Genomic DNA, 27,960 nt, shown 5'->3' on the forward strand with positions numbered 1-27,960 from the left:
TTTAAAATATTATCTGACATTAAATAGCATCCAATTCTCAGCAGCAACATTAGAAGCTGTGCACAATGTTGTTGAAATGCTGAGAGAAAATAATTTCCAATCTAGAATTCTCTACCGACCCAAATGGTTGATCAAGTTTGAAGACAGAAAAAGAAAGTTTTATATGTGCAGGTTCTCACCAATTTTATCTTCCATGATCACTTTTTCAAGATAGCACCAGAAGATGTGTACCTTCAAAAAGGGGGAGAGTGAAATCATGAATGGAGAAGACATGGGGTCTAGGATTCTGCATAGAAGGAAGCAGAAGAGTTCCCAGGATAGCCCTAAACAGAACTCCTGGTTGGTGGCTCTATGTCAGGCCTAGTGGGAGGCTGAAGGGGGACAAGAGGGCTGTCTCCAGGAGTAAAATGGATGTGATAAATTACCTGTTATGTTTAACTAGGATGTAGAGTATAAATATTCCACTCAGAAATACATAGATAGCAACAGAAGAAATAGATAAAAGTTAAAAACAATAGCCATGGAGATAGGGAGAGAGGGAAAAGGTAACTGCTGTGTTCTTTCTAAAGATTTATTTATTTGAGAGAGAGAGAGAGAAAGAAGGCACATGTGTGTGTGGGCAGGGGGAGGGGTAGAAGGAGACGGAGAGAATCCTCAAGCAGACTCCCTGCTGAGCATGGAGCCCATGGCAAGGCTCGATCTCATGACCCTGAGATCATAACCTGAGCAACAATCAGGAGTTGGGCGCTCAATGAATTGGGCCACCCAGGCACCCCTGTGTTTTTACAATAGGCCTTGTAATTACTACTTGACTCTGAAAATTAAGTTCATGTAATACTTCTAAGAAAATTTTAAACTAATTTTAAAAGGTAGGAAAGCAAACAATACGATTTTATGTAGTTTTCTGTCAAATGCAATTATTAACAGCACCTTTGGGGTCTCTCCTCAATGAGAGAGTAGGCCTTATTCCATAGTCATATCTGGTAAGTATCTACTCCTTTGCATGTTTAAGAAAGGTATGTAAGTTGTACCAGTTGTGTTGGTGTTGTATTCCTGTTAATAGCTTTTTCTCCTTCATTAAATGTAATAATATGACGTCATTATAGAAAAGCTGAAAAATTGCCTAGTGCCCTTTGGGATTTCATGTCAACCAGGAGGACTTTGTGGGACCATCTCTGCAATCCTTTTTGGCTTATGGAAGCATCTGTAAGAGTGAATGATAACACAGGAAGCATGGCTAATCAGTGAAACCTTCCTCTGTGTTGTAGGGTGGAGAGCACTGTTACTACCACGGAAGCATCCGAGGTGTCAAGGACTCCAGGGCAGCTCTGTCGACCTGCAATGGACTTCAGTACGTGCGAGTCATAGTGCTTGCTTTCATTCATTCACTGTTTCTGTCTTTTCACAGATGCTTGTTGTAGTGACTCTTCCGTGCCAGTTGCACGTTAAGAACTGGATACGGAGTGATGAACAAGGAGGGCATAGTCTCTGTTCTCTTAACAGAGTTTGCAAGAGATTCAGGGATTAAACAAGTGATTACATAGATTAATCTTTAATTGCCATTCTGGTAGGAACTGTGAAGGGGAGGGTAAGGGACTTACGGGGTGACCAAACCTAGTCTAGGAAGGTTTCCCAGAGGTATATGTCAGAGGACATAGCAGGCAGGTGCTGTTGGCCAGGTGAGGATGGGAGGCCAAAGAGAGGAGTTCATACATCGACTTGAAGGCAGGCTCTAGAAAAATTTCTCTAAGCACCTTTTGGACCCAAATAGTAATACTTGATGTAAAGGTGTAGCTGTGGGCCTGTGATGAAAAAGGATCTTGAAAATCTTATCTTCCCATATCTCTCAAAATGATATGCAACATAAAGTCATACTGCTTAATGGAAATTCACAATTTGCAGCCATAAATATGCTTCTGTTCACCTCTTCAGAATCAGATGGTTTTAGATTACTCTATTGCACGAAGCACCTGCTTTTTCCTAGATGATACCAGATTTGCATAAGAAAAAAAATGTACTAGATGTACATTGTCTTGGAATTATATTGTGACATACTGGAACTGTATGAATAGCCCTGTACCAGATTAATCCTCTAATCTTTCCATTTTGTTTCAAAAATGTATTATAACATTTCTAACTTATATGCTTGTGGTATATACACTTTTAACACCTTTGGTAGCCTGTCTGCTGTCTAGTAGAGTTCTGAGACCACAGATAGGTGTATGAATTAGATTTGGGGCAGCATAAAGTTGTTTGTTCAGATATACTCTTCATTTTTAAAGATGCACTGTGAAGCTCATTTGCTGTTTTTGTTAATTTTCTCCTTGTGTGGTTTCTTGTCTTGTAGTGGTATGTTTGAAGATAATACCTTTGTATATATGATAGAACCACTGGAGCTGATTCACGATGAAGTAAGTCTGTGATCTCAGTTTCCTGATGGGGTTATATTCTTTTAGCATCTTTGCCTTTGAGCCATAAAGAACAGAATGTGAATGTCAATGTACGTTGATAGGTAGTACCTTATTTCAAACATAGAATGACACCATGAATTTTGAAGTTTAAATCACACGTCCCAGGTGTGTTGAGAAGCTGGTGCTGGTGTTTTGAATTTAGAAATATGCAGATTATGACCTGCTGAATTAGGGAACACAGGCCACCTACATGGGCTCAGCAGGTGGCTCCGAGCTCCCACTCTGGGGAGATGAAACTCATGGTTGTTTTGAGTAGAGGTGCAGTTTCAATACACTCACCCAGGGCAAGTAAAGTCACGGGATTTATTACATACAGATCCCAGTATCTGGGAGGGGAGCAGTAAGCCAGAGGAAGAGCGGTCCTCCACCCCAGGTCATGAGAGAGCAGGAGATAGCAGGTACCAGGCACCTATTGCTTGAAAGGTGGTTGGAATGCAAGTCCTTGACCTTAGCACGCTTAATTCTAAGTGGTTATTTTAAAAGGTGCCCTGGGAAAATTGAAGTGGGAACTTAGCATGGGAATTCTAAACTCAAGTTCTTATGGAAATGTCCAGACTCTGGGTGTGAGCAAGGTTATCAGGCTGTAAAATGCCTAGGCAGCAGCTCAGAAAAACAAAAGTTGTTTTTCTCATCACACCAGGCCACACACCAGTAAGGGATGATAAGAGGCAACAAATCTAGGTTTTTGGAAGTAGGCAGTTCTTTCCAGTCTACAGGAGCAGAGAGGACATTCTGTTTTGTACTGACCACCTTCTTTTCCTTTATTTTATTTTATTTTATTTTATTTTATTTTATATTTTATTTTATTTAAATGCAGTTAGCTAATATAAAGTACACACTTGGTTTCAGATAGACTGTGCAATGATTTATCAGTTGCGTATAACACCCAGTACTTTTAATCTCACCTCTTCTTTAGAGAATTGTATAACTATAATATACTTAACTTTTAAAAGAATCTTCAGTGGGGAAATTTGTAGTTGAACTATGATTATATTAGATAGCATTTAATTTCCTTTAGATAGGGAAGAAAATAATGTTTAGAATCATGCACGGGCCAGCAACCAGGATGAGAAACCATAAGGGCATTATGCTAAGTGAAATCAGCCAAATGGAGAAAGACAAATACTATATAATCTTGCTTATGTGTGCAATCTAAAAGTACTGAACTCAGAAACAGAGAACAGGTTAGTGGTTACCAGAAGCCAGTGGGGGAAATGTGTGAAGGTGGTCAAAAGGTACAAACTTCCAGTTATAAGATAAATGAATTCTGGGGTGTAATGTACAACTTGGTGACTATAATATCTTTGTATGTTTGGAAGTTGCAAAGACAATAGATCTTAAAAGTCCTCATCACAAGGAAAAAGTTGTCATTGAGCTGTAATGGATGTTAACTACACTTATTGTGGAGATTATTTTCAGTATATACACACATCAGATCATTATATTTATGCCTTAAACTTATACAAGATTACATGTCAATTATATCTCAATAAAATTGGACAGAAAAAGGAATCATATACTCTCATGGTGTTGCTCACTAATAGAATAAAAACAAATCTGAAATTTGATCTATATTCGTTAGGTATTGTAATGGAGGCTTATGACCCACTGGGCACTATTTTAGGTGCTGGGGATATAATGGTGAATAAGATAGACATCGAGCGTGAGCTTCCTGGAGCTTACAGTCTACAGGGGAAGACAGGGGTATACAGGTTGAGTAAATAATTACATACTGTGTGTTTTAGATAGTGATATGGCCTAAGGAAAAAGAAGTGAAGCCAAGGAGGTAGAGTTAAAGCTTCAGGGTAACTATCCATGGAAGAGCCAAATGAGATGGTACTTTTGAAGGAGGACTTTCAAGAAATTAGGGAGCTGAAAGGACATTATAGGAGAAGAGCACATGCAAAGGCCCTGAGTCAAGTTCCTAGTGTGTCATAGGAACTCTGAGGAGCTCAGTTGGATTGGAGAGGAGTGGACAAAGGGAAGAATGGTAGGAGATGAAGGCACTGGAGGGTGTCAGTAGGGAAGTCATATCAGTGGAAAGGACTGCTAATGTGAAAATAGTATTTCGAGAGTGATCGAGTCAGAATATTGCAATCGTTTGATGTGGAACAGAAAACATTTTTTTATCTTTAGAGGTTTTACCTGTAGATAAAATAAGTTTTGAAACAGGCTCTAGCCATTTAGGCTATTGATAATTGCAGTTGAATAACATTTTTTTTGTGGCAATGTATATTCAAACATGATGTGGATTTCAAATTTGAGACAACAATGTCATTACATTTTGAATGTTTAAAGTTTGCTTAAACCTGTATCATTTTTCAACTATTAAATATAAAAATTACTGGATAGCAAAGACAACTACCCCTAGATAAAGGCATTTTGACTAATTAAAGTGTTTTTCCCCTACTCTCTTGGTAGGTAAATAACTTGTACACAGCCAGATTATTTGACTCGGTCAGCAGAACAGTCAACTTTGATATCTTGCATTGATGAATGGCCCTGTTACACTAAAAAATAAAAAACAAAAGAACCCAAAGAACAAAACAAAACAAAACAAAAAAACAAAATAACAACTCCCTAAGCTTCAGGTTTCTAAATATGTAAAATAAGATGATTTTTCAATGCATCCCCAATAGAGCAGTTTTGTAGGTTTGATGAATAAACAAAGGTATGTGACTATGTTTAATAAACTGTTGAAGAGATTTATAAATACCAACTATTATTGTCATAGTATTTAGAGCGTCGGTTTTACATTGTTATACCCCTGATCATATTCTTCAGGGGCTGATTGTTCCATGCCTACTGCCTTTTCTCTTTTGCTTTCTTCCTTACTCCCTACCTTTTGTTAATGAAACAGTCTGTCTTCTTCACTGTGGGAGAGGGAAAGGAACAGTGCTTAAAGTTTTAAATTAGTCAGTTTAAGAAATTCTGTTGCTAATCCAGTTGTGAGTTTCATTGCTCTGAGTATCATTTCACCTGTTACCAGAATTAAGAATTTACTGAACTTGAATTTAGATTGTTTGATGTTTAGTTTATTATTGCTGGTTTTAGTATGCTTTAGTATGCTTGACTTACTAGTCAAGTAACATGGATGGGATATTTCTAATAAGAATTCATGTTATCTCTCAAGTAGTGAAGAGCAAAACTCTTAATTATTGTGAGTCTCATATGTAATCTATTTAGAATACTCTTTTTATAACTATTTTTCTGCCCATGAAACTAATACATTGTAGGATATTTGGAAAAGCAAAATAAGCAAATACTTACCTACATGGTAATTATCCATGATCCCATTCTGGAGAAAGAATTTCTCTTCACCTTTCAGTATACACTCTTTCAGTTTTTCAATGATGTGGTCTCACATATTTTTAAAATAAATTGAATCATTATTCTGTAATAGGATTTTAGCTCAATAATGGATCTCTCTGAGCCACAATATTTTTGTTTGTAAAATAAAGATGAAATATGCATTATATAGAGTTCTTGTGAAGATTAAATCAGGTAACATGTACATTAACAGTGTCTGGCACATATTTTGCACTCAATAATGGAAGCTGATGGTAATAATAGTACTGGAAATAAGATATTTCTAAAAGTGTGGTTTCTAGGACAAAGGATATGAATATTTTCAAGGTCGTTGATAGACATTGCTAAATTTCTCTTTGAACTATGCTCCCAATTCATTCCTATCAGCAGAGCATGAGAGTGCTTTTTACCTTGCAACCATAATTAACTACAGTTATCATAATTTTAAAACCTTTGTCAACTTGACGGCAAAAATTGGTATATCTTTTTTTTTAATTTGCATTTTGAAGGAGTATTTAAGCATTCATCTTTTTTTATATGTTCATTCACTGTTTGTTTCTTTCTTGTGAATTTCCTATTCATGGCTTTGAAGAAAGCTGAGGTTGCAGAGAAGCTAATGAAACTATGCTTTTATCTACACTGGGGCAATTGGATGGTGCTCTGTTTTTTTGAATTAAAGTTTCAATAAGACGTACTTTTTATTTTTGATAGCGAAAACATTAGCATATAAATGTTCCCATTTAAAGAAGGATATTGGAGAAAGTTCTAACACTGTTCCAGAGAAGCTTAATCACATCTTGCTTTTTAATTGTCTACAATTGTTTTTGTTACAGAAAAGCACAGGTCGACCACATATAATCCAGAAAAGCTTGGCAGGACAATATTCTAAGCAAATGAAGAATCTCAGTAAGTTTTAATTAAGGTAGCCATTTAATCTTATGTAATAGGAGGTGTGCCTCGATGAAACTGGGTGCAGACCAGGCTTACTGGGCAGTAGAAATGCTCTGTGGTCAGTAGTGTGGGTGGGCAGGGGAATAGATTGTGACTGGTGTGTGCACAGATAGTCATTGCCGATGGAAATGGTGACATATGAAGCCCAGGGGTAAACCTCTGTTAGGAACCAGACAGTGTGGCTAAATTTAATGGTGATTTGTAATGAAGCTCATCCTTAAATTTCCCTGGCAGTTTACTGATTTTTTGACAGTTTATATTGTCTCTCTCTTACGCTCTGGTCCCAAGGCATCTTAAGCATGCTGATGTTGACAAAAGCTTCTTTTGGATTATTGGGTTATGTGATATTACTTCTGTATATTAATGCCAAAAGCCTTTAATAATTTATGCAAAATCTTATGCCATACACTATTTTTAAATCTCAAATGAATTTAGCACACTGAAATGCTCTTAAATTTTCAGATATTGAGGGTCAGGTGATTGTAGGTCAAATATGCATATTCCAATGAATCTTGAATGGCCCATTACATTTTGATGATGTTGAAGAAAATGATATTTGAATTATAAATTATAATCTGTGCATTACAAATAGAATTTGATTTGTGACCATGAGAATGTGAAATGTTTAATGACAGGCGTACGTTTTTCACCTTGGTTTATTTTGATTTTGAGGTGATGTGTGCTATTAATGCTGCTATTTCTCCACGTAGTATTTTTATTTTATTTTTTTTTCATCATGATAAGTATATTCTTTAATCCCCATAACCTACTTTACTCATTCCCTCCTCCCATCTCCCTTCTGGTAGACATCAGTTTGTTTACTATAGTTGAGTTTCCTGGTTTGTCCCTTTCTTTTTTTCCTTTGTTCATTTGTTTTGTTTCTTAAATTCCACTTATGAGTGAGATCTCATAGTATTTGTTTTTCTCTAATTTATTTTGGTTAGTATTATACTCTCTAGCTCCATCCCTGTTGTTGCAAATGGCAAAATTTCATTCTTTTGTATGGCTGAGTAATATGCCAGTGTGTGTGTGTGTGTGTGTGTGTGTGTGTGTATACCACATCTTTATCCTTTCATCTATTGATGGACATTTGGGCTGCTTCCATAGTTTGGGTATTTTAAATAATGCTGCAATAAACATAGGGTGCATGTATCCCTTTGAATTAGTGTTTTTATATTTTTTGGGTAAATACCTAGTAGTGTGATTGCTGGATTGTAGGGTAGTTCTGTTTTTAACATTTTGAGGAACCACTGTACCATTTGCCAGAGTGGCTGCACCAGCTTGTATTTCCCACCAACAGTGCAAGAGGGTTTCTCTTTCTCCACATCCTCGCCAACACTTGTTGTTTCTTGTGTTTTAGATTTTTTCCATTCTGACAGGTGTGAGGCGATTATCTCGTTGTGGTTTTGATTTGTATTTCCTTGATGAAGAATGATATTGATCATCTTTTCGTGTGTGTGTTGGGCATCTAGATGTCTTCTTTGGAGAAATGTTTGTTCATATCTTCTGTCTGTTTTTTTACATCTTTTTTTGGAGAGAGAGTGCATACAGGAGGGAAGGGACAGAGAGAGGGAGAGAAAGAAGCCCAAGCCAGCTCCATGCCCACCCTGTAGTGCAATGCAGGCCTTGATCCCATGACCCCAAGATCATGACCTGAGCCAAAATCAAAAGCTGGACACTTAACTGACTGAGCCACCCAGGCGCCCGTCTTCTGTTCATTTTTTAATTGGATTATTTGGGTTTTGGGTGTTGAGTTGTATCAGTTCTTTACATATTTTGGATACTAGTTCTTTATCGGATATGTTATTTGCCAATACCTTCTATTCAGTAGGTTGCCTTTAAGTTTTGGTGATGGTTTGCTGTGCAAAAGCATTTTATTTTGAGAGCGTTCCATTAGTTTATTTTTTATTTTGTTTCTCTTGCCTCAGGAGACATATCTAGAAAAATGTTGCTATGGCTGATGTCAGAGAAATTACTGCCTGTGCTCTCTTCAAGGATGTTTATGATTTTAGGCCTCACATTTAGGTTTTTAACCCATTTTGAGTTTATTTTTGTGTGTGATGAAATAAAGTAGTCCCGTTTCATTCTTTTGTGTGAGGCTGTTGTTGAAGAGATTTTCTTTTTTTTCATTTTATATTCATTCCTCCTTTGTTGAAGATTAGTTCACCATGTAATTGTGGGTTGATTTCTGATTTTCTGTCCTGTTCTATTGATCTCTGTGTCTGTTTTTATGCCAGTACCATACTGTTTTAATTACTACCACTTTGTAATATAACTTGAAATCTGGAATTGTGATAGTTCAAGTTTTGTTTTTCTTTTTCTGGATTGCTTTGGCTATTTGAGGTCTTTTGTGGTTCCATACAAATTTTAAGATTAGTTGTTTCTATTTCTGAGAAAAATGCATTGGTATTTTAATAGGGATTGCAGTAAATCTGTAGATTACTTTGGGTAACCATATTTATTCTTTCAACCCATGAGCATGGAATGTGTTTCTATTTCTTAGCATCATCTTGAATTTCTTTCATCAGAGTTTTGTAGTTTTCAGAGTACAGGTTTTCCACCTCTTTGGTTTAGTTTATTCCTAGATATTTTATTGTTTTTGGTGCAATTGTAAATGGGATTGTTTTCCTAATTTCACTTTCTGCTGCTTCATTATTAGTATAGAGGAAGGCAACAGATTCCTGTACATCGATAGTGTATCCTGTGACTTTATTGAAGTCATTTATCGGTTCTAGTAGTTTTTTGGTGGAGTCTTTTGGGTTTTATATATATAGTATTATGTCATTTGCAGATGGTGGGAGTTTTACTGCTTCCTTACCAAGATGGATACCTTTTATTTCTTTTTGTTGTCTGATTACTGTGGCTAGGACTTCCAGCACTATGTTGAATAAAAGTGGTGAGAGTGAGCATCCTTGTCCTGTTCCTGACCTTAGGAGAAAAGCTCTGTTTTTCAACATTGAGTATTATATTGGCTGTGGGTTTTTCATATATGGCCTTTATCATGTTGAGGTTGTTCCCTCTAGACCCGGCTTTGCAGAGAATTTTTATCATGAATAGATGCTGTAGTTTGTCAGATGCTTTCCCTGCATCTATTGAAATGATCATGTGGTTTTTATGCTTTCTCTTACTGATGTGATGCATCATGTTGACTGTTTTGTGACTATTGAAACATACTGGGGTCCTGGAAAGAAATCCCACATGATTGTGGTGTATGATTTTTTAATGTATTATTGGATTCAGTTTGCTAATATTTTGTTGAGGATTTTTGCTTCTACGTTCATCAGGAATATTGGTCTATAGTCTTTATCTGATTTCGGTATCAGGGTTATTATACTGGTCTCATAGAATGAATTTAGAATTTCTTTCCTCTTCTTTTTTTGGTAATAGATTGAGAAGAATAGGTATTACCTCTTCTTTAAATGTTTGGTAGAATTCACCTGTGAAACCATTTGGTTCTGAATTTTAATTTTGGGGAGAGTTTTTTGATTTCTGATTAAATTTCAATGCTGGTAATTGGTTTGTTCAAATTTTCTGTTTCTTCCTGCCTTAGTTTTGGTACTTTCATACAATATTTTAAAAACATAATGCCATTGCACTATAGTTAGGTATACATTTTTGTATTTCTTTCTCTTTTACACAGGTCTGGAAAGCAATGACCAGTGGCCCTTTCTGTCTGAATTACAATGGTTGAAAAGGAGAAGGAAGAGAGCAGTGAATGTGAGTGTGGCATTGAATCACAGATGGGGCCACTTCACTCAGTTAAATTGTGTGCCTGAAATCACACAGTATCTTAGTTTATCTAAAACAGTTTAGATTTGGGCAACTTCCTCTTGCAAACCAAAACAACAAACCAAATTCCTCCTGTGTTTTGAGTCTTACAGGCATATTGCTTTTAATTCAGCTTTTTCTATTTGATGTAAACTGGTTACAGTGTCCCTTGAACTCTGATGTCATATGAGGAATGTATTGTTTTAGCTTCATACTCAAAACATTTTCTTATGAAGATGGCAGTGCATTTTTTTCTATTAAAACTACAGCAGACTTTTTTATATGACTTATATAACATCATATGAAACATTTTTGTTAACCAAAAAAGTAAGGGGAAGTGTTAGGTTTTAAAATGTTGGCTAATGATGCTTATTTGTATTTCTTTCAAATTTAAAGCTCTTTTGTACCAGAATTTGAAACTAGATATGTTTTTTCTGAGGAACTATTTGACCATTAGTATCATGACGGTTACTAAATAAGAATCATGTAATTATATAAGCAACAACTGTAGTATAGCTCCCATGTATTGATAAATGTATAGGAGCTTTGTAACTGAAATTATGTTCCTAGTCTTTTTCATAATAGATTAGAAAGCTGTAATGATGGGGACTGTTTCGTAATTACATGGTGAATGCTATGTAACTGAGAATTAATTCCACAGCATATAGATTACATGGTAATTTACTAGATAACTTAATGAGTAATTATACTGAAAATTGCACATTTTAGATAATGTTTTGCTGAATGTATTTTTTGGTGAAAAAATTAGACTACCAGTCATCAGAAACTTAGTTACAGGTTAAATCGTCCTCTCTTTTATGAGCCTATCTTCACATTGTGGTGATTATGGTTACAAATTTTGTTTCTCTACTTAGAGTTTTTTTTTTTTCTTACTCTTGAAGATGTGGTTGGTAATAATAAGTTTTTTTAAAATTTTTATTTATTTATGATAGTCACACAGAGAGAGAGAGAGAGGCAGAGACACAGGCAGAGGGAGAAGCAGGCTCCATGCACCGGGAGCCTGATGTGGGATTCGATCCCGGGTCTCCAGGATCACGCCCTGGGCCAAAGGCAGGTGCCAAACCGCTGCGCCACCCAGGGATCCCAATAATAAGTTTTATATAGGCCTCTGACACTTCACTACATTCCACTCTTATCAAATATAAACAGATCAAGGATCTAGTACATAAGGAAAAAAGAGTCATCATTACTGATTTTCCAGTTTCAAAAAAAGTCCAAATGAAAACTAAAATGTTTGGCACTTGCTCTTAAAATTATGTAGTAACAATGAAAATTTAGAAGAATTTAGAAAATAGTAATTGTCAATGTTTGTTCCTTTGAGAAGTTGTGTGGTTAAGATTTAGTACATTATTATTAAAATTTCACTCCTTTGAGTTAATGTTTCTTTTGACTATATTGATAGCTGTTCCACATGTACTGTACTATTCTTATTAAATGAGTTTTAAGTAGATTTCCTTTGAAGTTTTAAGTAGATAAGAATCTTTTTTATCATATTTTAATGCCAAAGAAATAGATATTTATTTATTTTAGCAGAATTATACTGTACATTTTTCTCTAGAATATTTTTACATATGAAAATAACATGCGCTGGAGGCGCCTGGCTGGTTCAGTTGGTAGAACATGTGACTCTTGATCTTGGGGTCATGAGTTTGAGCCCCATGTTGGGTGTAGAGATTACTTAAAAATGAAAAAAAAATCTATTAAAAAATAACATGGGCTTTTCTCTATCTTGATGAGTATTTTAATGATAATTAAATATAATTCTTTTATGAATACTTGAGTATTTATCCACACTTTACAATCACTTTCTTTGATTTTGCTGACCAAGTTTCTTCCAGGGTGTTTATAATGTAGGCAGCAAAGCAATTTTTTTTTTGAAATTCATAGTCGATCTACAAGTTAGTAGTGAGCATCAGAGATGTATCCACCACCATTCTGACTAAATTTTTATATTCCACAGCCATCTCGTGGTGTGTTTGAAGAAATGAAATATTTGGAACTTATGATTGTTAATGATCACAAAACGGTAAGAATATAAAGAATCAGTGAGTTTTAGACCTGACAGCTTGCCTAAGAAAGAATACATTTCACTTTATACTTAATCATTATTTATTTCTTATTAGGGTCAATATATTTAGATGCTTTATTTCTTTAAAATTATTGAATGACGATGTATTTCATGGTGTTGGGAAACATTGGGTTTTATAGTATTTTCACAACTCTAAACTTTCTTTTTAATTAGTGGCTTTAATGAATGGATTTAACTGTTCGTTTGACATCTTTTACATACCTTTCTTTAAAATTCTTATTTTAAATAAATAAATAAATAAATAAAATTCTTATTTTCTACTTTTTTCATCTACGTATTTGGGCACTACTTTCCAATTTTATTCCATCTTTGTTCTGAGAACATTGTTTTTTTCTTCCTAATTATGACTTGTGGCAGATATAATTATGGGAAGTAAAGATGCATAATAAAGGCATATCCAAAGAGACTATACTTGATGATTTATCTTCTTTAAATTTTGGAAAGATGAGTAATACTGTGTTACTTTTATTAAAGTAAACTGTGATTTAATGGGTCATCTCAGTAACATTTAAGAAACATGAAAAATAATTATTGCCTCCATTTGCCCTTCTTGAAAATAGAGTAGAAACCTTTTCTTTCTTTTTTATTCTCAAAGATTTCATTTATTTATTTGAGAGGGAGAGAGAGTGAGCACGAGTCAGGGAGAGGGGCAGAGGGAAAGGGAGAAGCAGGCTCCCTGCAAGCAGGGAGCCTGACATGGGGCTCCATCCCAGGACTCCACGGATCATGACTGGAGCTGAAGACAGATGCTCTACCAACTCAACCACCCAGGCGCCCTGAGTAGAAAATTTCTTAACCATGTTTTACTTAATCATGTCTCTCATAGATTGCCTGAAGCCTAGAGCTTTCTAAAAAGTCTTGTCCAGTAGGCTGTTTGCTAGTATAACCAACACTTGGGGTATGCTTAAATGTGTAACACCTAGCTCTCTGGGAAAAAGCCTTGATTTATAATGTTTGCTGATACCTGTGGTGTAGATACTCCCATCGTGGCTGCTTTCAGGTTACTGAAGTGAGGTCACTAAATGAGGAGTTGGGAAAAGTTGCATCCAGTGGACTCCTGTGAACCATTGGGAGCGGTCTCTCGCACCCCATTGCTACACTTTTCAGACTGTGTTAGGCTAGTTGTACTTCTTGTTGTAATTATATAATTTAAGAAATTGTATAAACCAAGACAAAGAGTAGTTGTTTTTATGAAAACTGAATTACATTTCTGGAAAGATGAAAATCTTTTAAGAAATACTTGAAAGTCAGATATGGGTGAAAAACTTATAAAAGATTACAACAAAAATTCAGATTGCTTTGTATATATCATTAAGTACTTGTTTTGCTTTAAGGAGACAAAATTAGATTAGTAGATGATAGAATAAGATTAGTAGAATTACTCAGAAAAGGCCTTGAAACCATATATTTAAAAATATGGTGACTTAATTTTTTTTACTTCTTTTATTTTTATACTTTTATTTGACTCTGTATGTTAGCAGACATTTTCTATTAATTGCCAAGTATTAGTTCAGTTATGTTGAGTATTATTCAGTAGGATACCTGCTAATTTTATATGCAGATTTATTTTATTTTCCAGGGGCTTTTAAATATATTGCTTGACATATTGTTAGAAGAAACAGTGGAGAAGTCCTCTCTGGTAGGAAAGAAAACCAAATGTGTAGACAACCATTTTAGATAATGAAGGCTAAACTAGCAGTTTCAGAAGGACACTAATTTGCTTGAAACCCCAAGATAATTTTTTCATCTGAAGTATTTTTGTTGATTGAGGCATTGAAGTTTTTTTGTAGCTGATTCTCACTCCTTAGCATTGTGGCATATTGCGAAACTATGGCTTTAGACACTTATGCTTTTTCTCATATCCATTATACAAATACTTTTAAGGTAGTGGAAGGAATAATTATGATACATGCAATGCCTTTAAATTCACAAAGTACATTCACATGGAGCTGGGAATGGATAGAACACTTTTCCAGCCCATGACTTGCATCTCCACGACTCCTATTCCACCATACTCTAGTAGGAATATACATAATGGTATCAATCAGAGTAGATGTCAGTAACTGTAAAAATAGGAAAAGATAATTTTTTAAAAATATTGAATACTCTAAATTTATTTCTTAATCCTTTTAAATGAATAATAAAATAGCACCCTCCCACTTAAAATATCATATTCGTATAAGGAAATTTTCTGCACATTATACCATATATTCTGTGATAAAGTTACCTTCTTTATGCTACCAAATTTGTTAATGGTAAACCTTGGTAATTATATTATTATTATTATTATTATTATTATTAAAATTGAATGAGAACTAGTTCTTATCTGTTCATCTATCTTTGAAACTAGAAAAACAGAACTGTAATTTGCACTGATAAACTTGGAAGGAATACATAGTAAGAGATGTAAAAAAAAAAAGAAAGCTCTATTTTTGAGTAGTAATAATACCTAATATGGAAAGAAATTACATAAGATGATTTCTACTATTTAAATAAATACTACATCTAGGCTAATAGGACAAAATATTCCTTTTGTTTTGAGACCAGGTTACATTCTAGTTCCAAATAAGTGTGTCATTTTATAAGGATTTTTTTCTTTTGAGAGGCGAGAAAAAAATTCTTTTAAGGTGTGCTTTATATGAAATTACAAAAATGAAGATTGTTTTTGCATTTGATTGCTACAAAGAAGGAGTAAACCAGAACATGGATCAGAGTACTGAAACTCCCATTTTGAAAGTAAAACTGAACTAGAATAATTAACACCTGTTTTTTTAATACCTTGGAGATTTACTATTGGTTTTAGAATGATCATCCTTGAAATGACTCATCATGCCATCTTTGTGCTAGATGAGGCGGCACAGTTGTTTTGATAACTGTCATCAAGCTCTAATTTTAATTTTTTTCAAAAAGCAAATTTCTTTAAGGGTTGTAATTGTTCAGGAAGGAAAAATAAATTTGGCACTTTAAATGTAAATTATTTTCAGTGATTACAAAATGTGAAAGTAAGTTTTATCATAAATGGAGATTGCACATTTTTCTTTGTATGAAAAATTATTTCTCATTCATGCAGGATATAGAAACATTTTGCCTACATTCACTTTCAAGCTAATCTCTTTAATTCAGAGTAACCCAATATTGGCTCCCTAAAAGAGGCAGACACCTTATTTTGAGGAAGCATCATGTTATCAGTGGCTTTCAATTAGGAAAGGAAAATCCCTCAATTTTGTAGACAGCATCTTGGTAGCTGGCTGGTGGAACCTAATTTGTGAGCCAATTATAGCCTTGATAAGGGTCTGCAAACATTTCTTTGAGCCACTTGAACTTGAGCTAAATATAAATATGAAAAGCCTATTCTAATAGAAAATTGGTTAAAATATTTTAAAGTGCATGAAAAAAGTTTTGCTTACATTTTTGCTGTATCCTTACATATTCATCAGAGAGTACAAGTATGTTATAACTCAAATATTTTTCAATTTGAACCCTATTTAAAAACTGCTATACTTTATAAGCACGGGAACAAACTCTGAGTTCTCATCAAGAATTGTGATTTATTTGGAATATACATAAACTATTTTATAAGAATTGTTAACTGGAAAAGTTTATCTCCTATCTCAACCCAGAGGAGGCCATTGAATTCCAGCTGTGTGACCTTGGATGACTTCTTTGTCCTCTTTGAACCTCACTGTCCACATTCTAGAATGGGGCTAATAAAACCCACCTCACAGACTTGTGAGGAGCAAATATTTGTTATAGGAGAGACACTTATAGATCCTAGTAAATCCTAGCTGCTCAAGTAAGTGGAACTTCAAGTGAACAAATCTTGTGGGTATTGCTAGTTGTCCTCTTTTGTGCTTTCTCAGCAGCAGTGGACACGGGTGATTACGCTCCCCTATTTGTTTTTTTTAATATTTTATTTATTATTTATTTATTTAAGTCACAGACAGAGAGAGAGAGAGGCAGACACACAGGCAGAGAGAGAAGCAGGCTCCATGCACCGGGAGCCCGATGTGGGATTCGATCCCGAGTCTCCAGGATCGTGCCCTGGGCCAAAGGCAGGCGCCAAACCGCAGCGCCACCCAGGGATCCCACGCTCCCCTATTTGAAACATTTTCTTCATCTTTTGGCTTCTGTGATGCAACAGCTCTCCTCACTGGCTGTTCCTTCCTAGTTTTGCACCTCTGATTTCTAGAATTAGGGGAATGCTCATAGCTTGGCTTTGATCTATCTTTTCTTTCTATAGCACTCCCCAACTTGACCACTTCCAGTCTCAATCTTTAAATAATACCATGACTTTAAGGACATCTGGGTGGCTCAGTCGGTTAAGCATGTGACTCTTGGTTTCAGCTTGGGTCATGATCTCAGGATTGTGAGATCGAGCCCCACGTTGGGCTCCAAGTTCAGTGGGAAGTCTGCTGGAGATTCTGTTCTCTCTCCCTTGGCCTCTGCCCCTCCCCTCCTCAAAATAAATAAATACAATCTTAAAAAATATATATCATAATTTCAATGCCTCTACTTTATGCCTCTAGCCTCCTGAGTCAGTACTTAACATATCCAACTGTCTACTTGCATTCTGGCTTCAATATTGAATAATGTGTAATATTTCTAAATCAGAACTTTTGATTCCCTAAATCCTAAGCTTCTCTTCGCCTAGTCTTTCTCATTATTTTATTTTTTTTAGATTTACTTATTCATGAAAGAGAGAGAGAGAGAGGCAAAGACAGAAGCAGAGGGAGAAGCAGGCTCCCTGCAGGGAACCCGATGTGGGACTCGATCCAGATTCCAGAATCATTCATGCCCTGAGCTGAAGGCAGATGCTCAATCGCTGAGCCACCCAGCATCCCTCTTTCTCATTATTTTAAATGGCACCACTATTCCCCCAGCTGTGCTAGTTCGACCTGGGAGTCATCTTTTATTATTCTCTTTCTTCACCTTCCACATCCTATACATCACCAAGTCCTGGGAACCCTACCTTCGTAGTGTGTCCACTCACTTCTGCAGATGTCCAGCCTTCATTATCTTTTACCTGGATTCTTGCTTCCATGTTTGACCCTTTCTATTCACTTACCCCACACCAGAGGGAACTTTCTTTAAAGGAAGTAAGAAATGTGGAAATTATGAAATATGAAAAAAAAGTGAAAAAGCATCACGTTTTGATAGACTTCAAAAAAGACCTAATTTTGTTAATTTTGTAAACGTGTATGTCATGTTTTCCCATAATCATTATACTACAAAAAGAAGCCTCGAAAATGGACAAATTAATGTTCAGAAGCAAAATTAAGTTAATTATAATAGATAATATAAGACCACCGCCTTAGAATAGGTATCAGTTAATATTTTTCCTTTCTTTTTTATGATGTGTGCTTCTTAATGTCGAGACTTTTAACCTTTTCATCACCCCAAAGGGACTTAAGGTTGCGACTTCTGCTTTTACTTTAAAAGATATCTTAGAAATTTTTTAATGTGTGGAATTTGCTGGACAACTTAAAATGCTTAGCTATCTACAACAACTTCTTTATGCTAGGTTTGAAAACTCTGTTAAAGTGCCTTAAGATTTTTAGATTAATCTGATATTTTTGGGCCAGTTACATGCACCGATTGATGTTTACTATAAAATAATACAAGAAGACAGTTTAGATCAGATTATGATACATGGTGGCAGCAATAACATCAAGTCTGAGTCCGTTCAGGCTGCTATAACAAAACACTGCAGACGGTGTCTTTTGAGTAATAGAAATTTATTTCTCACCATATAAGGGCTGATAAGCCCAATATCATGGTGCCAGCATGGTTGTGTTCTGGTGAGGACCTGCTTCCCAATTCATAGCCAGCACCTGCTGTGCTCCACTTTATCTAGTAGAAGGGGCAAGGGAGCTCTCTGGACTTTCCTTTGAGGCACTAGTCCCATTCATTAGGGCTCCACCTCATGACCAAAGCATTTCCCAAAGGTCCCACCTCCTAAACCATCATTTTGGGAGTTAGGATTTCAACATAGGAATTTGGGGGGATACAAGCATTCACACTATATAGCCAGTGTTATCAGTGTAAATGGTGATAAATTAGTGAATGCTATCAGTAACAGTACTAATTTATTGCTCCTTTTTCATGGGTTGTCAGTGCATAAAGCATTACAAAAAATAAATATCAAGTATGTAAACATGAAGACACATTATTTGTTTTAAAAAAACATAGTACCCAGGGTGAAGAGAATGAAATGAAGGGAGCCTGACAAACTTATAATGTGAAAGTGGGCAAAGGAGGGAAAAAAGGAATTTCAGGAGTTTCCAGTGTAGGAACATTTTTAATCTTTATGAAAAATTGTAATTTTAATAATTATGATTAAAAGTAGATTTTGAAGATTTATGGTGCAAATCTGATTTGGTAGTTTTGAGTATGTTTTCCTTTTTCCTCAGTAGATGGTGTGATCCCCCTGTCATAGACTTCAGTTTTCTTTTTTTGTTTGTCTTTTTAAAAGATTTTATTTATTTATTCATGAGAGATGCAGAGAGAGAGGCAGAGGGGGAGAATCAGGCTGAGGGAGACACTTACCCACTGAGCCACCCAGGTGCCCCTAGACTTCAGTTTTCAAATGTCCTCTCAAAGATATACTGTGTAGTATTCTTTGTTAAAACTTTAGCCCTCCGGGTGTTGTTATAGAATTGTTCTATTAACTTATTTTTATTTATTTTCTTAAATAATCATAAATAACCATAAACCATCTTAAACTATACATGTACTTCATTTTTCCTTCTTGTCCCTCCTTTGTTCTGACATGGAACAGGTCAAAAGCGAAAGGCTTCATTTGATGGAGGCATTCTTCTGAGAGAATATACTTAGATGTATAAAATATGCATTCTATGTCATAGACAGTATCTAAAGCGCTGCCTACGAAATTTTCTTGATCTGTATCTGATCTTGAGTTTCAAGGGAGAAGGGTGTCCAGTTGGTACTACATTTCTTGGCTTAGCCTTTACAAAGGTAAACTGTAAAGGTGGTTTCGGTGAAAACAAAAAGATTGCCTTTGTAGACATTAAGACTGAATTAACAATTTCTCAGGCATAAAGCTTCTCATACAGATGTCTATAGGTTCTCGCCATACTTGGAGGTGGTACAGGTGTTTTAAATGGAGTTTTGCTTCCTAACAGAGAAATCAAGTAGAACACCACCATATCCAACATGGCACAAGTTAAATTGTCTATTTTTAATCCCCATTTGTACTATTGCTCTGAGGTGTCTGCTTTTACTGAATTGTGAAATTTCCAGTAAGTTATGATTTGGTAGTGACTGATTTATCCTTTTCCCCTCCAGTATAAGAAGTATCGCTCTTCTCATGCACACACCAATAACTTTGCAAAGTCCGTGGTCAACCTTGTGGATTCTGTAAGTATCCCAGTTTTCTTGAACCTATTTTTCCAAGACAGAATGGTTTATATATTTGTTATTTCCTTGTTACTTTAATTCTTCCTTGGGCAAAAGTAAAAATGCCATCCTTAAGATCATCTGGCTAAATAATTATTCTAAGTGATACCTACACCTCTTTGTCTAGAAGGGCAAAAACACTAGAGAAAATTATCTGCTAAAAAGAGCGTCAATTACACTTGGCAAATGAGACTCTGTTAATGATAACCAGTTGAGCCTATTGTCTTAAATATATTGCAAGAGAGCTAATTGATTGAGGTGGAGTAGGTTTGGAGAATATAGGAAATACAAGGTTTGTTTTTTTTAAAAAAAAAACCTCAAATTTATTTTCTTAGTGGTAAATGCTTCAGATTTTATTTCTGGATGACAGAATTAAGTGCAGTCCTCAAAATAAAACTTTTTGAAACAGTAAAATATGTATCTCCTTACAAAGACTTCTAACTCTATAAATCGTTCATATCGGTATTTCCCCCCCTCTCATTTTGTAAATTACAGAGAATAATGGTTAATATTTTCTTCCTTTTTCCTGATCTAGGTAGAATTCCACAGATGTGAATATTATCTGTTATGTTCCAATACATAGTTCAATTTGGTTAGTCGTAGATTAAATATAACATACTACTTTGTATTCTAATGTAAAGTGCTATTTTGTTCAATTAAATCTATTTTTATCTGATATTTATTGTATGTTCCCTCTTAATTGGGAAATAAAAAACTTTTTATGAATTGCCAACTATCTAAATGATACTTATTTTCTCCAAAGAACTGCCTTCTTTTCTGTCTTTGAAACAGTCCCCCAAACCTTCGATCACTCACAACATATGATAGCTGTAGGCACAGCTGAATAAAGATATAATACAGGTGGATGGACACAGTGTATCATATAGAGTTAGGATTGAAATTCTTAAAGCCAGTTTACACCTGGTTTATTAATCTTCTGTAATTTCAGCTCTTGTCAGCAGTCATCTCAGAAGAAAACTGAAGTGAATATGGAAAAAAAGAATATTAAACACACTTTTTTTTTGTTGCCAAAGCTGTTGACTTGGTAGCATCTCTGTGTCCGTCATTCGACTATGGTTGAATAGAGCCACATCTTGCAAAGTGGAATTTTTATTTTGGGTGATCATATAAGGTTCTGAAGCCAACCAACTAATTTTTAAAAGACATCATATTTAACTCGCTTGTTATAAAATCATCATAGCTTCAGATTGACTTAGGGACGATGATATTCCCTTTCTTTGATGTATTCAAAGATCATCCATTATTTTCTGAATTAGCTTGAAAATAGGACAAAATGACAGCAGTCTTTAAAGTTGCTTAATTGTGTAAAATGTTTAGCTTTTGGAGAGAAAGAGAACAGAAAGATGCAATTGAAATATTGCGAGTGATGCCACCCTGTGGTTAGGGGGAAGTGGGTGATACGAATGTGCTGTGTTCCTCTTTTAGCCAGCTCTTGATTCCCCCACAGTGTTATTTAACGTGTCCTGTCACAGGGCCTCCAAGGGCAAGCCAGCCATGTTGCTGGTGATTGTCCAAGGATTTAGTGATCCGTTCCAGTCCTGCAGGAATGACTGGTCATACTGCACTTAACTCAGAGCCAGTAGGTCAGGCTCCAACGTGTTACCTCCTGTGAGGTTTGGAAGAGTGATTTTACTAAATCCTGTTTTGAATTTATGTCCAGACTTTAGAATCTTGACATCCCTACTGTCCATCCCCTAGTGAGATACCTGGCCAATAAATATGCTGCTTTGGGATTGAAATAGTGTAGGAGAGGCTGAGTTGTGTGATTATTCTTTCTTCCTTTCTTTTTGCTCTTGAAAATGAGAAAGGGAAGATGATTCTTTATGATGAGCTAATCGTGACCTCATGTTCTCCTCTCACCTCCCCTCCTGTCCTTCCACTGACTCTGAATCACTGACTGTGCATGTTTGACCCAGTGTTTCCTCCTGCACCTGTCCTGTTGTATACCCTCAGATTTACAAGGAGCAGCTCAATACCAGGGTTGTCCTGGTGGCTGTAGAGACCTGGACTGAGAAGGATCATATCGAGATCACCACCAACCCTGTGCAGATGCTTCATGAATTTTCCAAATACCGACAGCGTATCAAACAACATGCTGATGCTGTGCACCTCATCTCGTATGTACCTGCGGTCTATGTGTTGACATTTATCTTTATCCCCTTAATTATATCTGTTAAGTTACACGTCAGTGTGTTGATCTTGAATTGAGTCCTCTCTCTGGTTACCTCAGTAGCAGGGAGGTAAGTTGTCTGGTGCTGGGATGGTAGTTCCGTGGTAGTAAGATTTACCTTCAGAGCACATTCTTACTTTCACACTTTCCATCCTCCAGGTCAACTCATAATTCAAGGTGGCTGCTGGTGCACAAGCCTTTATGATAAGCATCAGGAATACAGGCAGGGAGGAGTGCAAAAGAGCCCTCCTTCCAGCTGAATGAGCTCCTTTAAAGCAGATATTCTGAAAGCTTGGACATATCCATTTTACCAACAAATCATTTCCTGGCTCTTGGGTACATGCTGCACGTAGCTGCAAGAGAGGCCAGGAGATACAGTCTTTTGAGGCGAACCATTGAATAAAATTGAGATTTTTATCATTAAAGGAAAGGATGACCAAACTTTCTTTCGATATAATCAGTGGTTTCCTTCTCTGCTCATGGAAAAGCTGTTTTTAGACAGTTCTCCAAGGTTCTATTCTGGAATCAGACCAACCAGAGTCCTCTTTCCTTGTCTCTCACCTTAGCTCTTTACTTCTTTTTCTCTCAGTCTAATCAGCAATATATACTAATTTATAAATTTATAGTTTATAATAATCAACCATTGCTTAGTAGATGCTCAATTAATGTTGTTCAACTGAGATTGCTGCACATCACACAGATTTCAAGATATTTATGACCACATAAATCTAAAGGTGTTTAAAATGTAGTTTTTGATTTCTTGAGGGAGGATGGATTTCAGCGTTCGGTGTAGAAGAGTGAGTAAACCTGTCTTGGGAGAGTTCATATGATGGTCACTACATTGGTTTTCTGATAGCACTTCCTTTTCTTTAGGCGTGTGACATTCCACTATAAGAGAAGCAGTCTGAGTTACTTTGGAGGTGTCTGTTCTCGCACAAGGGGAGTTGGTGTGAATGAGGTAAATTTGATCAGTTTTCTTAAAGTAGAGCTTTATCTTTGCATCTGACCTCTTTCTTCCCTGTGGCCTAGTTTATATCTTTCTCAGGTTTGTTTAAAATGACAGTGACATCGAGAATAAGGTATGAGTGATTTATATTAGTAAATAGAAACCAAAGTGGCTTTTGGTGTTCAAAAAGAGGTATTGCTTCATTTCATATTGATAGTTTTTCGTGTTTATCAGGTAAATGCATGCCAAAGAGTGGTCCAGAGATTTTTTCACCTCTATAGATAAATTTTTATAAACTTATTATTCCTTTCCCAATAATTTTAATGTATAATGCTCTCCCATGCATGTTAGATTTAACTCATTTAAATCAAAGAGTTTAGGATTATATTTAATCAGTGTCTTTGTTTTCTTTCTGTGTACATTTTTATCTTTATGCCTTCTACCTATCTCTCTGTAGAATTCATTGGAACAAATATTTTCTTAGTCTTATTGTTTGGATTCCAGTACCTTCCTTTATATCAAGGAAATCCTTACACCAGTTGGCAACAGCATCCAAAAAGCTGAACCAACTATCTCTAAACCCTGATTAATGCCAGAATGTATTATAAGGTTATCCCCACAGCCATCATCATTCAGTCAAGACCTCTCTTGGCATATTTGTAGTAAGTTGAATTTATTGTTGGTTTGGTGTGAGTTGAATCAGGGCATAGCCTTTTATGGCTTGTGTTTTATGTTTCCATGTGAGAGCATCAAGTTCTGAGAGATGCCACATAGTAAAAGAGGCTTTCTGCTTCTTGGGCCCAGCTGCAAGGAAGAAGCGATAAGGAGCATATGCCATCTTTTGATGCTGTGAGGCTCTATTTAGGGAACTGAGATGATATGTAATGATCATTAAGAAATAATAACTAGCTTTGTGCACTCTCTCAAATGTCTCCCACACACTTTCAACTCTGAAAAACAGTATGGTCTTCCAATGGCAGTGGCACAAGTATTATCGCAGAGCCTGGCTCAAAACCTTGGAATCCAATGGGAACCTTCTAGCCGAAAGCCAAGTATGTACATTGACCTTCTTATTCACTCTCATGTGCCATTCTGTCTGTATACTGCATGTCCAGTCAATAAATAAATATTTTTCATTCCTAACTCATTATAGTTTAATTGTAATATACCTTCTTCCTCTTAAAAGACTATCAAGTGAGCAATTTAAGGTAATTCTTAATCTGTTTGAGTAGTAGATATTTCCCCTTAAAAATTCATAAAATCATACTCATTTTCTCAGAGCAGGAGCAGCTCTTTCTCACATTGCAGAGTGTTGAGGTTTGGCAGGGGATGAATACTCACCCTCTGGATTCTAAGCAGTGGAATGTAGACACTAGGTGCCAATAAAGTTCCGTTGGGGAGTTAGTAATAGTATAGCTGGATCAGGAAATAGCTTAGGTCTAGTGTCAAAAGGAGCTCCAACTCTAATTAAACTTCCCCACCAACCTACCTCTAACTGAACTCACCCACGTGGTCCCATCAGAAAGGTTCAAGAACAAGCCTCCCTCCAGGCAGCCCTTCCCTAGGGCCCTTTAAGCCTGGAAGCAGGTGGTAGAGGATAGCCCTCTAGTGGGCAGGCAGTGCCAGGAGGGAATCCAAACAGGGCCTCAGATCCCATCCAGTGGAAAAAAGCATCCAGTGACCACTGGTGTCACTCTCTTCATTAATCAGAGGAGAAGAAGTTGGAAAGATAGGGACTGAGCTTCCAGTGGCAAAGTATCCAAGGCCCACAATGGTTTTAGGAGTCCATGAAAAATTTCAATTTCTTTAAAAATCAGAGTAAAATCCAACTTGGATTATATTCCTCTTTAGACTAACAAACTAGTAAAATACAATTTCGAATACTTTTTTTTTTTTTTTTTTTTGGTGGCATGAGGCAAAAGTTCCTAGGACCCACAAAAAGTCATACGATCTTGTGGAAAGGAAGACTGTGGTATTCCTTCAAATTATTTTCTTAAGTGAAAGTCTGCTCCCCTCTGTGAAAATATCAGATGCCCAAAGTAAAGGTCTCCCTGCCCACCTCAGCAACCCAAGGAAGAGAAGGACAAAATTCTACTGTAACTTTATCCTACGTTTTATGTCTTTTTGACTACTATCAAATAATTGTCATTAATGCATAGTGTTATGGAAACTTGAAACAAAATACGTATCCAGGGTCTTCTCGATTCTCTTTATGGGCATATTAATTCATCACTTTATGGGTATATGAAGTCTGGTGGCATTTAGCAAATATCCACAAACTTTCGTTTATTAATATCAGGGTATTAGGCTCAGGGTATTTGCTTTCCCAAGGAAACACATAATACACTTTAAAGGAGGTATTTTGGGTTTCAGCAGCTGGGATAGATGGCTTGAAGATCAGAGGAGAATAGGGCCAGATTTCTGACCTTGTTTGAGAACCCTGGGGCCAGGGAGAGGCCAGTGCTGGGGTCCGCTGAGGGATGTTACCGAATTGGGTGAGAGGGTGGGGTGAGAAGTAGAGGTTCAGGCCCAATGCCTGGAGTAGTTCTTTCCTAAAATGTTTTAGTCCTTTATGAATTGTTTGTTTAGGTAGATAGTTCATTAGTTCTGAACTTTGACTTTGAAAAAATCCATTGAGAAGTCCCTCTTTAAAAATATCTTTGTCTATGATAGGAAAGAGAATAGGAAAAAATAAATGGAAAGCATAGCCCATCACAACATCAGTATGTCAGTCTCTGGCATCTATGTTGAGTTTGTGATTGTTGTTTAGTTTAAATGACTATTTGTGCTTTTATTTTAGAATACTCTCTTTTCCTAAAACTTTTAGCGGAGGGTCCTTCACATCTCTGGCTGAACCTCACTGGGATTCTAGCAAATGGGATTCTCTCCTGTAACCTCCAGGGTGCTCTGTTGGGGAAGTTTCAGTGGTGACTCATTACATCTGTGCAATAGAGCTTTACAGCTCACTGAGCGCACACCTGAGCTTATCTTGTGTGAACCCCCGGAACCACTCTGAGAGATAGGCAGAGAGGCTGTTCCCCATTTTCCAGGTGGGAATACGGGAGACCCAAGAAATACTAAGTCACTTGCCTGCAGGACTCTCACTGGGTAGAACTTGGACTAGAACTCAGGCTTTTTGTTTCTAGACCAGGCTACTTTCTATTACACATTGGAAATAGGAACTTTATTGAGTTTTCTGAGTCACAAATATGAAGGGAGGGATAGTTGTATTTCTTGTCAGCTGTTGTCTTAGGAAATAACCTATACTTCTGGAAAAGATATAAAGAAATTTTGATTTAATGGAAATAGTTTTTGTTTGGTGGGATTTTACATTCTGTATCTACAAGACACAGAATTGGTAAATAAGGAATTGTCTCCAGAGTTGCAATGCAAATGAAAGATGTGACTTTTGTTGTTTCTCTTTTCTTCTGTTGCTTTTTATCATTTCATTGGTCTAGAGTGTGACTGCACAGAATCCTGGGGTGGCTGCATCATGGAGGAAACAGGGTAAATTTTCATTTTACCTGCATTTGATATAGGCCTTTCACTGACATTGCTGCATATAATTAGATGCAGAGTCTCTCAGGTACTGGTCTTGTAGGCTCAGCACTCAGTATAAATTCAATCATTAAATATCTGATATTTTAAAAATGAAAGGACTAATTCACCTTATATTTTCATTTTTTAGTTAAAGTTGTTGATAAGAGTAAAATATAACAACTTCTACTTCTGTTAACCTTTAAAGAAAGCACGTTATTAAATGCTTCTAAGTTTAGTAGATACATTAATTTTTTAGTGCACTTAGAATAAGAGCCAGTTGTCTGCCTGAAGCAGTCCGTGAAAATCAATTTAGTCGTCAATTTATATTTTAAAGAAGTCACGAATAGACGTGTTTGCTGTAGGAAAAATTGTACCGTACTGTTTATATAATCAATACAGCATTTTTTAAAGACAGATTTATTGTGTCTAAATTAGGTATCTTCTATTGATAGACATTTGAACATTTCTCACCTATCTCCTCTCTTCTTATGAGGATGCTTTGAGAACAGAGCCACTGCCCTGGAGCTGCTGTTGCATCTGTGAGCCAAGGCCTGGAAATATTGCCCCCGGCCCCTGCCCCCATGGGAGCCATTCACCGAAGGGTCCCTAAGCTAGAGCCCACTCCTACTAGATGGAAGAGGTTTTCCCACCCATGTGTCTCTCCTGCTTCTTGTGCCTATGCCAGATATCTGTTCAACACATCGCCCATTTCTGGTCCTCCCCCTATCCTGAGGAGCCCCAGAAGCCAGAAGCCCTGACCTACTAGTATAGAGTCCCTTCCTTACTCCTCTACCAGGAGTCCTGCTCATGGGGAAAAGGGGAGCGTGAGCGTGAGGGTTTGCAGAGACACTCAACCATTCTGCTGGCTGCTTTAAAACATATGTTTTTAGAAATGTGGTTTAAACATGAAACTGTTAGCGTGCGTGCTCCCCTTGTTTTTGTACCATAATTTACTAACATTATGGCTTAAACAACATTTTTGAGAACTACAATATAGTAGGAAGGTAACACCATTTATAGTATTGCTTCTCTAGGGAGACACCTTCTGTCTTCTAAACTCCCAGTTTTTAAATGAATTTTTGGACTGACCGCCCAGAGGATATAATAAAACTATTTAAAGTTTACATATATTTTCTCGAGTATGCATTTCCACATAGTTCCTTTAGGAGATTATTGTCAACAATGGCAAAAACTTTTCCTACTTCCATATACTACCCTCATGCATCAGGATACAAAAAACATTTAGATTACATCCTAG

The 27,960-nt window shown here is 36.4% G+C and overlaps 1 protein-coding gene across 4 annotated transcripts in view; it reads left to right on the forward strand.

Moving 5' to 3' along the window:
• The window catches only part of ADAM23 (ADAM metallopeptidase domain 23), a 187,541-nt gene that overhangs the window by 114,060 nt on the left and 45,521 nt on the right, over positions 1–27,960 (forward strand). For all 4 annotated transcript variants that reach the window (XM_038585540.1, XM_038585538.1, XM_038585537.1 and 1 more), the window contains 10 exons: positions 1,269–1,351; positions 2,348–2,411; positions 6,614–6,686; positions 10,372–10,448; positions 12,481–12,546; positions 19,915–19,986; positions 22,000–22,163; positions 23,090–23,174; positions 24,124–24,214; positions 26,621–26,669. In XM_038585540.1, the coding sequence (XP_038441468.1) occupies positions 1,269–1,351; positions 2,348–2,411; positions 6,614–6,686; positions 10,372–10,448; positions 12,481–12,546; positions 19,915–19,986; positions 22,000–22,163; positions 23,090–23,174; positions 24,124–24,214; positions 26,621–26,669 (824 nt within the window). The remainder of the gene's footprint in view (positions 1–1,268; positions 1,352–2,347; positions 2,412–6,613; positions 6,687–10,371; positions 10,449–12,480; positions 12,547–19,914; positions 19,987–21,999; positions 22,164–23,089; positions 23,175–24,123; positions 24,215–26,620; positions 26,670–27,960) is intronic.

The sequence above is a fragment of the Canis lupus genome, chromosome 37, assembly GCF_011100685.1.
Source record: "Canis lupus familiaris isolate Mischka breed German Shepherd chromosome 37, alternate assembly UU_Cfam_GSD_1.0, whole genome shotgun sequence".
NCBI classification, from domain to species: Eukaryota; Metazoa; Chordata; class Mammalia; order Carnivora; family Canidae; genus Canis; species Canis lupus.